This window comes from Pleuronectes platessa, chromosome 6 (genome assembly GCF_947347685.1).
Source record: "Pleuronectes platessa chromosome 6, fPlePla1.1, whole genome shotgun sequence".
Taxonomy (NCBI): domain Eukaryota; kingdom Metazoa; phylum Chordata; class Actinopteri; order Pleuronectiformes; family Pleuronectidae; genus Pleuronectes; species Pleuronectes platessa.
This window is the reverse complement of record NC_070631.1, coordinates 6,561,195-6,577,387: the sequence shown is the minus strand read 5'-3', so window position 1 is coordinate 6,577,387 and position 16,193 is coordinate 6,561,195. Positions and strand designations below refer to the sequence as shown.

Here is a 16,193-nt window from a genome sequence, read left to right as displayed (position 1 = left end):
CATTCTGCTCGTCCAGACGTAAACATCCCAGGAGTTTTCAAAGTAAAACAGGGGGGGAGGAGTTTCCAGATGTTTTCATTGTAGCGGCTCTGAAACTCGGCAGTAGTGTGGACGCCAGGCGTATTTGTATTTTCAAACCAAAATGTAGCGCTATGGATGTAGAACGAAAGGCATCAGCTATCTGAGTTTTTAATTTAGATGCATACATTTGTGTTTTGTCTGGAGAAACGGGTTATAGCCAATGGAAGACCTGTCTTGGCCTTGATATCCACCGTCTCCACTGGAAGCCCCAGATTATTCGCCGTTGCCCCCCTGAGGCTAATTCATCATCAGACGATAGCCGATTGGCCCAAGAGGCTGGTCACAGTGGGAATGAAGATAAGACGAAACTTCAACCTCATCAAACCTGCAAATCCACATTGAACCAGCTGCTTCCTGCCCATCAGTGTCTTATCCTCTTCAGCTCCTCTGCTCTCTTACAAGCGCAGGCTGATAAGTTGCTTTTAAATGTCATGGGCTCAAAGTCCGTTGGGATTGATACATGAAGCTACAGGAGACTGATGACATTTGGTTTTATTAGCATCAAAGTTTCCTTTAATGTCAGCAAGAATCTGTGTCAAGCCCGGGCAGCGCATGCTGGGAGAAAAATGGGATGTGCTACAAGTTTGCTGGATGTTTAATTGGTTAATTAAAAAAAAAACTAAAAGGATTTCCCCAGGAATATTACGCATTTCAGCATTTTCATCCACTACAGCGCCAGCCACCATCAAACAGATGACACAGGTATTTCACAGCAATTACAGGAGTGCCGTTAAATAATGGGTTACCTGGAAGAAAGCAAGAAGACAGACTGATAAATGTCTGCACAAATCTCCCATGCTTTCATAATACTTAACCAAATATTCACACCACGCATAATCCTTCAGAGGCCACACAGCTGAACTCTGTGCAGACCAGTAAAAACACTTAGTGAGGTTAGTGCTTGGCAGATCACCAGACAAAGATGAAACGGTGCCGAGATTAAAAGTTCATTAAGTGATCAGTTTACAAGCTTTGGAGGAGATCCACAGGTTGATGTTTAAAAGTTTGAAACCCCCCTCGTCAGGGTGAATACATCTCCTCCCAGGAAGGACAAAAAGAATCACAATTCAAATGGAACAATCTTTTTTTAAATTTCCGAACCTGGCGAACCCGCAGATCAAAAGTGACCTCAAACAAAAATGAAAGCAAGAACAAACTCTTAAGAGTCCCTAGTCTTTGTGGCCTCAGGTGATTAATAACAGCACAGGGAGATGAGAGCAGCATGGGCTGGCACACGCCCCACCAGCCATTACAAAAGGGATTGTTTTGGGAATATTAAGTATAAACTATGCACGGTGCACTTTTAAGTGAGGAGTCTAAAACCCTCTGGGAATTAGGGGCGTGGTGACTGAGTTTACTAAGTGACGCCAGAAGTCAATCTGCAACTTATCATTATATCGTTCTGCGTTTTTCTTTTTTCTTCGTGCCACGCTGCAGAGTAGAAGTGTAGAATACATCTGGGAGCTACAGCCCCTATTTACCAAGCATCTAAGGTGAAGTATGCAGTGCAGGGCTGGACCACATCATGAGGCCACGCACATGCAGGGAGCAGTGGAAAGATTAAGTCAGAGCAGTCATATTAAGAGACGGACGCACTAAGATGGAGTTTCCTTCAATTATTTCCTCTCTTTGTTCTCTCCCGGTTTATCACTTTAATCTCCGCCCTCGCTAAAAAAAATAAAACTCTAGGGAGGCAAATAGCATTGGCTGTAATTCAGGAAGAGGTCACCGTTGTTTATATACAGAACAGATAAGAGCTTTATCGTAGATGTTCCCTCTGGAGAACACACGCGGGCTGATGCACATCTCCCTAAGTGCCCTCATGGGGATTAGGAGTGAGGAGGAGGGTGTCGAGGGTGGAGGAATGCCGACAGGGGCTCAGCAGACGTGTCCCGTCCTGACTCTTGGGCCACGGTCCACTGACAGCGGGGAAACACCATGACTGTTTAAACCAAGATAAAGCCAGAGTTCAGTTTACACATCTCAGCACCTCGTGGAGACGGCAAACGCCTGGTTGAGTGTCACTGATGTCACCGTGACGCCTCCGACAAGCTGCAGCATCCATTACCAGGAACACAGGGCCGTGGTTGTGTGAAGGCTGCAGGGGCACTACTTCAGCTGCCTGGGATTTATTCTCATATGTGAGATGCATGATGGGATATTATACTTTGTTTAGTTTACGTAAAACCTCCGAAACATACATTTTAGGACGGGGTGTTAAGTTCCACCTGTGAAGAAGAACTAATGTCTCCTCTGACTAAATCAGAATTGAACTCTGACTGATATTTAGAGTTGAGCTCTAATGGGATTTTCACAGGCAGTATACATAAAAGACACCATCCCAAATTAAAACTTACATAAATTTAATTCACATTAAATTCAAGTTGAGTACATATAGAAGCTCTGTTAATTACCTCAGCCCTTCCATTTGTTGGTTGGTTAGTTTGCTTTACCTATTGGACAGGTCACCACAAAACTTGCTCTACTGGTGGTAATGGGTCATTCATGGAACATCCCATTCAGATTTGGTCTGGATCAGAACCAGGAGACGAATCCAGGAAAGTTTTTTTATCAATTAATTAAACATTGTGAAAGAGGGCGTTTTTAAAATGTTCCCAGATTTCTAAGGGAAATAAATTAAGTAATAAAGAATCTTGACCCAAAAAAATAAAACCAGGCATGTTTCAGGGACCAATAAGCCTTTAACCCTAACCTGACCAATACCCCAACCCTTTATTTTAGCTATTGTGTGCAGCTTCATTGAATTGATAGGCAGTTGGGCCTTGGCAGAGGTGTGTGCTCTCCTGAGTGCCATTCAGGTTCATACAGTTTTCATTTGTCTTTTATGTAGACACATGCAAGGAACTTTTAATGCCATTGTTAGCCTGCCATGCCTGCAAATACATTAAAGGGAATTTGAAGTTTGCTTCATACTAGGGATTCAAATTGAGGATATCTTGGATTATGTAGAATTGATTTTGATCTGAAAGTGTAAAACTAAATCCTTGTTTCAAATCACACGTTTGCAAACTAGCAGACGATGGTCAAACTCTAAGAATCCCAGTGGCAGCAGCAACAGAGGAGAAATCATGAGTATGAAGTTTGACCTCCACTGAGAGGCATTCTGCTCTTTTTTTTCCCAGCTCTCATTCGGCGAGTGAGAAAAACGTCAGGAATGAGAGAAGCGCGGATAAGGAGCAGACAGGTGACTCAGCGGTGTGGAGTGTGTGAGCCTGGCATCACCTCACTCAACAGGAGGTGAGCTTCTATCACGGCCCCTTCTCTCCAGACAAAACACACAACACCAAACAAGGACAACGCTGTTCCCGAGTTGCCCCCGTGCACCCAAACAGCACATGGCTGAGTCGGTTGAGGCACGCTGCCACAGAAAACAAGCTGTGATTTACATTCCTACATGCACAGACCACATTTTCTCAGTTATCTGTCATTGTGGCAAAATAAACTCTGAATTGTTTGGCTCCGACTAATGAGAGAAAGGCATCCCACTGAAAAGCAGATACAAAGTGACAACAAAGTGGCTGCGAGGCCCAGTGACGTGGAAGCATGTTTTCGTTGACCACATATGATGCTGCTGCAGAGCCGTGTGATTCCGCGCTGCATTTCTGAGCTCGGTGCATGACACTGATGTGTAGCAGGCGGGATATTGACGGACCACATCAATACAGGAAGGAGAATGAAGACAAAACAGGGCATTTGTTTTTCCAGCCAGAGAGAGAGACGCTGAGAAGTTCTGCCCGTTCTCCTTCCACCAGATTCCTCTGCAGTGGCTCGGCTCTTTAAAGAGGTTTTTAGAGCTGCAGCTTTAATTCCCCACACCTGTGTTCGGCCGTGGCAAAACTCTTTATTTGTTCTGCAGCTCGTCCTCCCGGCTCCTGCTGAGTGACGGCTGCCACCAAATCTAACAGAAAAACAAGCCCGAGCACCCTGCCTCGTCCAGGAGGGAGACGAGTACTGTGCCACTGGAGAGACACATTGAAATCTACACAAAACACAAATAATCTGTTCATTAGAGCGACAAAAATGTGGTTGAACGAGCTTCCTACCTTGACAGGTTCTCTCATTGGTCAGAAGCTTGTAGCCTTTCTTGCAGCTGCACTCGAAGCTGCCGACGGTGTTTCGACACACGTGATCACAGCCGCCGTTGTTCAGGCGACACTCGTCAATGTCTGTGAACAATCGTCAAGAAGAGTGGACACATCAGACCACACGTCCTAAATGAACAGTGAACCACAATGTTAATGCAACAACTTTGAAATGAAGAACTCGTGTCCTAATAGCTGCCTGTTTGAATATCCAGCAGATGGAGAGCAGGAATCTTTTCTCAACATTATATCAACATTAACATTAGACTATATTTATTTACATACAAGATAGATTTCCAAAGTAATAGTTCATGGATCTTGAATATTTATGCGTGTGTGTGTGTAATTTGGTCCTGCTTGATTGAATTTAAGGGAACTATGTTTTTGGCCACTTGTTGCTCTGCTTTGGTCTCCACCAGCTCCCTAGAAAGACATTTGACTCATTAGCTCCTAAAAGCTCCTCTATGTTCACCAGCTAGTCTCTGACTTTGTTTGAGCTCAGTGTTTTAAAACTTTCTTGTTGAAAACAACAACACAATAGAAGCAGTGAGAGGGAATCAAAGTGGTGTAAAGTTACGGGTCATTAAACTGAACTGAGACGCTGCTGAGAGGAGCTGCTGAGTTCGGCTTTAATGATAAATAACAACCTCTCACGTACAAAGAATCTTGATTATAGCAGGTTTTAACAAAATCTCGTGAAAAGTTGTTATTAGAAAACTGAACAACGTGCTCGAAATAATTAGACATAATGTCTGTAACAGGCGCGATAGTCTCGCTGAAACGTGGAAAGAGCATCAGGGCTTTTCCTTAATGTCCCTCCGAATGGCTGAGATCTGTTTGCGTCTGGCTGTAAATGGGCTGCAGCTCTCACACGGCAGAGCCTCGATGCAGCGCCACCTCTAAATCATCATTCCGATTACCGCGCTCTTTATTTCTGCAGCCAGTGTTGATGTATCGTGCACGCATTCCTGCGTTTGATGGGTCTCTGCCTTGATAGGTCTGGCAGCAGATCTAATTAAGTCTGAATTATCATCACAAATGAGGCATTTGTCTCTGGAGGGGGGAGTCTTCATCATCTGGTTGAAATAAAAAGCAACCGAAATGGAATAAAAATAATCCCTTCCTCGTCTTTGTCTCTGTTCTTCAGAAGTGTCTGGCCCTGCAACAAGCCCCTGTCTTCTTGTGCCAGTGCAGCCTGGATTTGTTTTCCTCCTCTTCTTTCCTCTCGAACCAAACTCATATAAGCCAATGTATCATGGCTTGTTGGTGTTAACATTATGAGCCCTAGAAAGAACACAGTCTTCTTACCCCCGCTCCTCTGGAAACAGAGTTTGTCCTCCAGCTCTCCAAAGTGGTCTAATCCATAACTGTCAGTGGTGTCTTTAATCCCTTAGTCCCCTAATATAATTCTCTGTAAAGCTTTGATTTGATTTCATAAGACATAATATAAAACACCTGTCCACACTAGTAAAGGAATACAATGGAAATGCAGTCAAGAAAACCAGTGGCATAATACAAATATTACTCTAAATATAAGGCTGAACACAGAGAGTAGTGTAACATCTGTATAACCAGTGACCATACAAAATTGTAAGAGCACTGGACAAAGAGAGAACACAACTGGCCGGAGGTGTTAACGTGGACGGAGGCAGCAGAGTCCTTCTCCCTGATCTGAGCTCCAGGTGGAGAGAGAGGCTGGAGCCGTGTGGCGATGCTTTTACCTTTGCAGGTCTTGCGGTCCGGCTGCAGGGGTGAAGCCGACGGGGACAGCTGCAGCGGACCCCCCGTCACCGAATCATGACACGTGCTATCACAGCCGCCATTGTTCACTGCACAGGTCTCTGCAGGGGGGGGGGGGGGGGGGGGGGGGGATACACACACACACACACAAGCACTCACAGTCAGAAAAACCCCTGGGAAACAAAAACAATGCTGTAGATGCTTTCTCGACCTACTTATTACTCCCTCCCCATCGAAACATGCATGATGGTGTGAAGGTGAAAATGTGAAGACACACCTTTTAAAAATATACAGACTTCCTCTTCTTTTCTTTTTTTTTTTTGTATCTCACAGGAGACGAAAAAAAGATAGGAAGCACAGAAGGGGCTAGAGGTGTTCGGAGGTAGAGAGGAATGAGGAGGAGATACAGATACATGAAGCAGCACAATGGGATTAACAGAGGGAAATAATGAAAGGTCACTCGGGGGGGAAAACACAGACAAATACAGTGTGTACATGTTTGTGCATGTTTGCTTCACTTTGGTCAAGGTGAATGACAACCTCCAGAAGTCCTCAGCACTGTCGGACATCTCCCCCCACATCTCCTCCTCCTCCCCCCCACCACCTCCCTCCCTCCCTCCAACGTGAGGGTTTGACTTCCAGACACACTCGGACAAAACCACCGAGTGTTTTTTTTTACCTGGTTTTGACAAAAACCTTCCAGGCATTTTGGGGATAAAAAAGCAATTTCAGCTACCTGTGCCCCTGCGTTGGCCAGACCGAGTCGAGAGGAGGGAAAAGAGAAAGAGAGGGAGGCACTCGGTCGAGATAGGAGCGCCGCGGCCTCTCCTCCAGACAGTGACAAATTTCACTGAGACTTCAATTTTCAGCAACTGTACAGGAGAAATGTGTTCTCGCAGAAGAGACAAAGCCCGAGGACAACAGAAAAGATCTTTGCAACCTGGAACAACCTTTAACTCGCTGCCCGGTGACCGGTCATTCACACAGCTCATCGCTCCTCCTCACTAATGGGCCGGACGCCGGCTGGCAGCTTCTCTAAAGAGGGAGCCGGGGTTCGTCCAAAGGCTTCACACTGGCAGCAGCTAGCCTCCCTCACACGTGGCACTAAGGAGGGGATGCAGCTGCAGGGAGTGAGGATCCCTTTGGGGAAACACCTAATCCTCCTCGCTTAAATCTGAGACTGCAGCGCCTGCAGCGGCCGTAATGAAACTTTTTAAAGTCCCTTTTCTCTCAAATAAAGAAAAGTGGCTGTAGATTGGAGCTATGTATCAAGGAAAACAGGTGCTCACAGCCATGTAATGGAAGGTTTTATAGCTGCTTCACAGACAGCAGCTGAAAACAGTGGATTGCATCGCTACAGGGTGAACACACACGGCAGACTTCGAGTAAATCTCAAGACACACAAAGAAGAAAATAACTGAGACAACATGACAAACAGTGCTATAAAGATGGGTGTCGCTGTAAATTAATTGCCGAATGAATTTGGGCTGTTGGCTGATCAGTTCCACGTTGGTCTTTTAGTTGAAGTTTTATTGCAGCTTGTTGTAATAAAAACTACAACAAATGGAGACATTAAAAACTCTGCAGGCGCTGAAACATTTCTCTTAAAAACAAAACAAATCTTATTTTACAGCACGAGGGAAGTAGGATTAAATGAAGGTAATATTAATAAGACCTACATAAAAGTGTGCATATTTAATTAAAACTTTTTACAGTCTAAAATTCAGATTATTTCACTTGTTTTAAGACCTGGAAGCTGATGTCTTTCATCTATACCCTTTTCTGTGTTTAGTATTTAGTATTTCTTGTTATCCCTGGTAAACAAAATAATTCCAAATTTTTTCCTTTAGCTAAACTTCAAGCAGTTTACAAAGATTATTTACTTTACAAATCACAAATCTAACTTTAAAAGAAATGCTTAAACAAAACGCTCTGAACTGGAGTCGATCAGTGAGATTAAAGGCATCGTTTAAAAGAACAAAACGCGCAATCTCTTCTTAATACCGATCTATAATCATTAAATCCCACCCTTTCTAGATCTGGTTCCCTGGAGCTGGATCAACAGAAGGGCGCAGGGTAGAGGGGGGGGGGGGGCTTCCAGTTAATACCTCCGTCCCAGCCCAGGCTTCAGAGCATGGCACTGTGGCTTCACATAATTGCAAAGTGTGAGCAGAGACACTTGGCAGACGAGACAACAAGACAGTGTCAGGACACGTCTCCGAAACGCTGAGTCAGACAGCCATCTCACCAAACTGTAATGATCATGCATTAAGGGAGCAAAGACATATTTCTGACATTATGGTTTCGTGAGGGCAGGGGAGAGACACACACACACACACACGCAGACAGACACACACACACAGGCTCTGGTATGTGTGTGGGTTTGTGTGTTTTGGATGCACACCAGCCACATCCACACATGCACCAGGTTGGGAATCTGCAATTACAGCAACAGTGGGCAGACTTTTGTAAATATTCTCGGGGGCGATGTGTCGGGGGGGCTCGGTCTGACGCTGAGCCTCGGCGGTATACGTTTCATACGCAGAGAGGCTCAGACGGCTTCGCAGCATCTTTCTAACAGAAGCCACAGGATCTACGGCTGCACCACTTCTTGCCTTTACGTCAGAGCTGTCGACAAGCAGCCTCTGCCCGAGCTGTCATCGGCACGTTTCTAATGGCCGCCGTCAGAAAGCAGCAGCGGGCGAAGAGGACAGGAAAAAAAAAAAAAAAAAGGTGAAAGACAACGATTTGCTGAGAGTTTGTCACTGGAGATAAAAATGACTTCAGAGGAAAAAGGAGAAAAATATTGTTTCCTTGACCAAAACAGCAAACATGCAGCTATAGACAGAAGAGCAAAGTCAAACTGAAGGTGCATCAGACACATAAAACCAGACTACAGCCCTGAAGGGAATGCCCTCTCAATAACACAACACTAAAACAGAACCAGTGAAAAGAAGTGCTAATGTTCGAACACAGGAAATCAGGGGACAGATCAGATAAAGCAGATTGCAACATATGTCTCCTGCTCTTTTGTTTCTATTTCAGAGGATAAAATAAATCAAAGTAGGCCACAGAATCCTGAAATAGGGCAGAGTGTTGAATTCTAGCAAGTGGGGGACTCAGCGCTCGTGTACTTACAGTAGTAACAACTGCTTACTTATAAAACACTATTGTTTTTTGCTCCTTACCTTAAACGGGCTTCTCCTCTGGGAACAAGCCTCCTCCCTCTGTTTCTTACATGAAATAATTAAATCCCAAGTCTCTTTGATGTGTTGAGGTTTGATTCACCGCTCCTCGCAGATTTATGAGTTTATTCTCCCACAGCTCGTCCTGAACATTGGGCCTATTTGCATTCAGGATATTATCATAAACTAAGTTTTGATTCTTTCCCCCCCCCCCGCCACATGAGCTCCACTCTCCCTGATGCAAACCCAGTGAAACAAATTACTTTTGCCCACAAAGTAGAAAAACAAACCGGACTGATATTGATTTCTTTTTCGCTATTTCAGGCCACGAGTTCCCACATGTTTGAAAGAGCGAGTTATGAGGGATTCTGTGTTTTTTTATCGTTAACGTGAATTATTGCTGCATCGTGAGCTCGTCACGGTTCCGTCACCACAGCTAATCGACCACGATGATGGACTTTAGAGACTGGGACCCAGGGTTTGAAACAACAGAAGATTAATTTCCCTTCTTTCACTTCAAAACACACAGAATTTCAGTCTTCTGTCTGCCTCTTTGAAACCATCACAGTTAAACTGAAAGCGCTTAAAAATTTGGACAAAGGCTTCTTATGTTAATATTTATAATTTGTTTATGTTTAATCAATAGACAAAATGCTATAAAGGATGTTAGCTTATAGGCAACTTTTTCTCTATTGTCCCCAGAGCCAGTTCTTACAAGGCAATTTGAAAATAGTGTTATATATTCACAAATATCAATTTTTAATTCATTTGAATTATGCATATCATCCAAAGCCAAGATTGAAACACTATGGTTGATTTAAAACAAAAAAACTGATTAAAACATATAAAACAATTTGTTTGGTAGATTAATGAAACCGTAGAGAAGGAAAACAGGAGTCGGACCATTTGGAAAAGAAATATTAAGAAAAAGTCTCTTTGGTGGAAAAGCTAACAACTCAGACATGTTTCCCCAACTACACATCGTTTTATTATAAGGTGGCTTATGTATAACATATTAGGAACCACTGATTTAATCTTACATCACATATTTTATGTTGTATACGTTTATCTGAGTATTTATATTTAAAATATAAACCTGAAAAGTGACAGTCAGGTGAATGTGGTGGAGTATTTGCTGTAAAGTACTTCGAACTGTCCTTAAGTGCAGGATCTGACTCTGACAAGTAGAATCTGGACCGTGTCACATACAGTACATCTCCATCACCTCACATGATGTTCATAATGCTGCTCGGACGCTCCCTGTCCGCAGCTGTGTTTGGAAAAGGTGTGGTTGGACACGGGCAGCGGTTTGTTATTGAGAGGGCATTCACAGAAGGAAGAGGAGGAGGTGTGGAGGGTGTCAGAGGTCAAAGGTCAGAAGGAGGATGCCCCTGTGGGGAGGGGAAGGGCCCGGTCAGTGTCTGCTAGGTTAGCTTCCTCTACTCCCCACACCCACAGACCCCGAGAGAGAGGAGTCAGAGGAGGAACACATATTTACCATTGGGGAACAGCTGTGGGGCTGCCTGGGACTGGACACTCCTCTCTCCTGCATGCACACGCACACCCACACACACGCACACATTTTAAAAAACACACCTTTAGTTCTCCGTACACTTTGCGTGTTGTGTAAATCATGAGCATGTGACAAGATCTGAGGTGGTACACTGAATATCCACCTTGTGTCCCGACAGCCCCCCCCCCCCCCCCCCCCCCCCCCCCCCCACCCCCTCCCCCTGCATGACTTATGGACTTTAACTGAAGCAGCGTTGGTGGGAGGCTACAGGTGTCTGCTCTTCTTTGGGTGAGAAGAACGACCTGAAGAAGAGGCCTTTGTATGTTCAGCTACTTTATTGATTCTGCTGGATTTCTGCTGGTTTATCAGAACCTAACAAAATTGCACACGCTTTGGTCAAATGAGTTTTACTGAAATTCAAAGCAGTTTTGGATTTGTCATCTTTTTATCGACAACTGTACCAAAACTGACAGAAACGGTTTCTTCATATTTTTATTTAATGTTTAAACAAAGTTATTTAAGCCACACATTTCTTAAACTTAACTGTTCTTGCAGTACGGAACCCCCAAAGGGTCAGAGTAAGGATTTTATTGAGGATTACTTTTGCGGGCCCATGCAATTCATATTGCGTCACCTTGCAGTAGTTTTATTTTTTCTGTTCCTTCCGAGCCCAGAAAGTATTGGTCCTGAGTAGTGCGACCTGTTAGTACTGTGTCCCTGCCACACATGTTTATTGGTGGTTTTCCCGGGGTCCCGACGGGTCCCCACTATGGATCAGCTTATTGATTTTGACTTAAATTAATTCTTAAAGCAGGAGGTCTCTCTAGAGGAGCAGTATGCTGATCTGGAGGATGGCGTCTGATTCACGTGGAACCAGTTACTTTACTCAGGACAACTGGCTGGATACAAATGACTGCAGAACTATAATGAAATGACGATGTTGCATGATGGGAACGGGAAAGTAACATATTGCGATCCTCAATAAATTTTCATCATGACCATCAGGGGGCTCCATAGTGCAGCAGCAACTTGTCTCCGAACTTTCTGTCTAAAGGTTCTAACACTAAGCTAACTCAGTTTTGTGTGGCAGACGTCACAGATAAGTTCACATCATCCCATCCATCATGTGAGAGTTTGTGTTCTAACTTTATTCATATGTAACACCTGTAGCCTCCCTGCTCCCACGCACACACCGGGTCAGTGACGAGAATAACTGCGAGCAGAGTCCATAATTCATGCAGAGTATCATGAGCTGAGGATACAAGGTGGATAACAACAACGTGAGGCGATCTTCTCTCCTGATTTAAACACATCATTAAAGTCCATTTGTGCCCACGGGAGGTGGTGATGAGAGATCTGGTGTTATCCTGTCGCTGCAGAGCAAACAGCAGTGATCATTTTCCAAACCGCCACGACCACGCACTGCTGAGGACGGCTCCTCGTCCCAGATGAGGGGGGGTGACATTTCAAGGCAGAAAGTGTTACCTCTCGACATGCAGTCATGCAAGCAGATGTTCCCGCACGGTGCAGACAAAGTGCAGTGTTGCTGTGTTTTCTAAGCGAGAGGAGGCTTCGGCGAGTTAGTGCGAGCACTGCGAGCCTTGACAGACAGAGTGAGTGGTGGTTAGTGCTGCAAGCTGAGAGACAGGGACAGACATGATGGTGTCTGTGCTTTGGGAGAGCTGTTATGGTCCAATCATTTCAGGATCAATGTTATTACGCTGCTGTGTCAAGTCTCTAAAGGTCCATCAGGTCCAAGTGTCTTTTTGTTTATATTGAACTTTACATCAAAAGACGCCTGTTAATACATTCTACTAGATGTTCCCACTGAATGTGCATCTACACTCATCTACAAGTACACATTTTTGTATTCGGCTCATGTACTTTCACCCATGAATCTGCTGGGGTGTCTTCAAATTAAGAATTTCAATAAAAAAAGGAAAAAATACAGAATTTATGATAAAAAAATATCCCTTTCCCCCCCTGGAATTATCCCACATACTCTCTGAGATGGTAGTACACAGATGCCCGAGTCTGTCAATGACAGGTCAACAACACATGGACGTCCATGTTTTTTTTTTTCGACCAGTGTGTCCCAGTCCCAACATGCACCGTCCAGAAACAACCATCCACAGCAGTTAGAGGGAAAGAGAGACACCACCACACACAACAGACGTGAATCCACGGACCACCCGAAACCAGAGCGCTGTGTTTATGTCACGGGCATGTGCATGTAGAGACTGCACGGGTCTACATGCATGTGATGCATTCATGCTGGATATCCTATCGTATGTTTGTGGGGTTGTTTGTTTGGCTTTCTGTTTGTGTTATAAAATGCATCTCTCGCTCTCTTACTCTGTGCGTGTGTGTGTGTGTGTGTGTGTGTGTGTGTGTGTGTGTGTGTGTGTGTGTGTGTTTGTGTGTGTGTAGTGTGTCCAACTCTTCAGATGATTGAACTCCTGAGCATGCCGGCATCTGCCTGCTATTTGTGAATGTTTATGATTTGCTGTGCTAACAGCATGAATGCTTCCACATGACGGCGGCTCCCTCCTGATATTTTTAAACTTTCCTGATTCACAGTCATTACAAACAGAAAATAAACCAGATTTATAGTTTTTTTGGGACGATTTCAGTCAAAATCTGGACTTTTTGTTTGAGTTCGAGCAGTTGATTAAATGTGTGTCTCTAGAAGTGTGTGTTGACGTGTGTGTGTGTGTGTGTGGGTTTGAGTGAGAACAGTCCACACAAAGCCTCCACCGACATTAACATTCTCACCTACAGCCGGCACAGTATCAACAGGGGTGAGACGGGCAGGATGAAGGAGCAACACCTCCCAACCGCAGCGGTAGGGTATTGTGTGTTATTACAAAATGCATGACCGAGCCCAGGTGAGCAGAGACACCACAGAGTGAAGGAGAAAAGTAGCAGAATGCAAATGAAACCCCCGACAAGATGGATGTGAACAGTGAAGCTGCAGAATACTGAAGGAGACAGAAGCCACTGACGAGGATGTGTTGGATTCTTTCTGGTGTCGGTGTTTAAATCAATACTGAGGTTAAACAGGAGGCTATTTTCCTTTTGTGTAGCTGCTATGGATACTGCCACACTCTTAACATTAGTACTATTTCCAAACGCGGAGGCTAAAGGGTCATTATCACTACGTGCTGTATGCAGAGAGCAAGAAATATATAACAACACCCGCGAAGCCATTTCCATCCTCATGGGACAATTAAGACCAACAGGATTCAAATGTGATTTCTCAGCTCAGAGAGATTTCTTTTAAGCTTTGGAATAAATCAAAAAATGGAATCCCTTTCTTAAAAGGAGATGCAGCTGTTTCATTTAATAAGAAGTCATACATATCAAAAAAACAAGGCCAAGGGTTAAAGTATTTATCCTTAAATCTGGCGCAGCAACTTGGAATATCTGTTCAGCTTTTACCGAAGTGCAGACGCTGCTTTTTAATGGTGTGTTTTTATGGTGGAAACCCCTCAGCATTACAGTCCTGGTGCCTCACTGAAGCTCTGCCAGCGTTCTTGTCACTCACTCCTCCGTCAGCGGCTCATTTGGCAGATTGTTTGTTTTATGGAGGTTTTTTATTAACTAATAGAGTGTCTGGGAGATGGAGCGCCCCCGTGTCGACCACAGAGCGGCTCGCCCTCCACCTCCGTAACCCCCAGACTCTGTGGGGGGAAACCAGAGATCCTAACTGGCCGACTGCTTCCTACTCTGGCACACACCGAACGTGCACGGGCTCTGCCTCGGAAATAAAGACGGGCTACGGCATATAATTTGGTCGCGGTCAACTTTGTGGCGTCCCCCTAGCCCAGCAGGGTACAGCAGTAATGACAGGTTGGCTGACCAGACCTTGACATTGGTCTGGCGTTCATCAGCGCTGTGGTAATAGAAACACTGAGCTTATCAGCCGAGGCCCAAATCAAACCCTCAGAGTCTAACAGCCACCGAAACCGAGCGACCGCCTCACCAGCATCTCATTCCTTTACTGTGTGAGTCTCCCTGACAAAAATAAAATATGTTTTTACCAGAATCACCGAGGTTTCACGTTACAAAACCAGCTAATCAACACTTCCAAGCCCCTGGATAAATCGGTTTAAACAGGTTTGTAATGTCAGCAGAAAACATTAAAGGGACTTCAAATGGACGGATACAATGAAGGCCTGTCTGCGTGGCTGAACACAATCCACACACATCAATCCAGGACCTCCGCTGTGACTCCCGTGCACCTGCAGGTCCCACCCGACGCACACACTGCCCTTCACAGCGGCTCAATATGCCCGAGTGGCCGAATGATTTTTTACTCAACTTAAGTCAACTCAGGCAAACCCTGATAAATGCCAGCGGAGGGTTAGGTCAGCGGTGTGAGTTAATCCCTAATGGGAAGCAGTGGAGGAAGTGACCCGGGGGCTAATAGAAGGTGTGCGTCTGACCGAGTGGCTGTGAAGGGGGAGGAGAAAAGGGGGGGGGGGGGAGAGCTGTTGCACAGTGTCCAGTGAAGGAGAGGAAGAGGAGGAAGAGGAGGTAAAGCCGAAGCAGATGCAGGGACTGAGAGGTTACTGGAGCAGCAGCAGAGGGGACAGCACAGTGGGGGGGGGGGGGGGGGGGGAGCCTTTTGTCCTTGCATGTCACAGATCAAGAGGAGAAGACTCAGGCGCACGTCTTCTTCACAAAACCCTCTTTTCTTATCAATGTACACCTCATTCCAGATGTTGATTCAATTGGCTGTCTGGGCGCCGGGTTAATTGTCTGTGGCTCAATCTTTTCTCATTTGGTTTCGTGCCCTCGTCGTGGTGTCAGGGCTGAGATGACTCACCTACACAAGTCTTTCCATCGCTGTGCAGGACGAACTTCATGTGGCACGAGCACTTGGGGCCGTGGTCCGTCTCCTCGCAGATGTGCTGGCAGCCTCCATTCCCGTAGTTACACGTCACTATCAGAGGATACACACAGAACGTAAACTCTACGTCAACAAATACAGTTTTAAAGTATCAGTATCAGCATTCATGTTTGCAGAGAAGCCCAGATATTAAATCGAATCTCTTTTACAGAGTAAACAATTCAGAAACAATGTTTATTTATGTTGACATTGAATTTTTTTAATTTTCTTATTCGGCTTCAAAACATTTGGTTGCATTTGTGTTTTCTTTTAAAAACACATTTTGACAAATATTTCTTATTACAGCATCTTAGGAATCATTATACATATATATGTATATTGGCAGATGGACATGTATCTGTATCTAATATTTTTTTTACTACATACTATCAATATTGCAATTGGAAGCCAAAAATCCTCAATTTTTTATTATTATTTTATTATTTAAACTCAAAAGGTGTTCAATGCAATAATATGTGACCTTATGAAATGTAGGTTTATTTAACACTGAACTGGTTTTAGATTAAAGTCAAAAATCCGTGAACCACAATATGTAGAAGGTCGTGATATGATTTACATATTCGATGCCTTAAGTGGTGAATGTACAGTGTGTTCATCACTGTCACAGCTTCCATTCATTACTCCACATATTAAATCTTCTCATCCTTGCGACTGAA

General features: G+C 44.5%; 1 protein-coding gene across 1 annotated transcript in view; it reads right to left on the bottom strand.

Moving 5' to 3' along the window:
* Nucleotides 1-16,193, bottom strand: part of scube3 (signal peptide, CUB domain, EGF-like 3) — a 66,081-nt gene that overhangs the window by 10,670 nt on the left and 39,218 nt on the right. Inside the window, exons 6-9 of the mRNA XM_053425490.1 lie at nt 15,454-15,570; nt 10,608-10,655; nt 5,906-6,025; nt 4,146-4,268 (exon numbers count right to left, since the gene is read on the bottom strand). Of these exons, the coding sequence (XP_053281465.1) occupies nt 4,146-4,268; nt 5,906-6,025; nt 10,608-10,655; nt 15,454-15,570 (408 nt within the window). The remainder of the gene's footprint in view (nt 1-4,145; nt 4,269-5,905; nt 6,026-10,607; nt 10,656-15,453; nt 15,571-16,193) is intronic.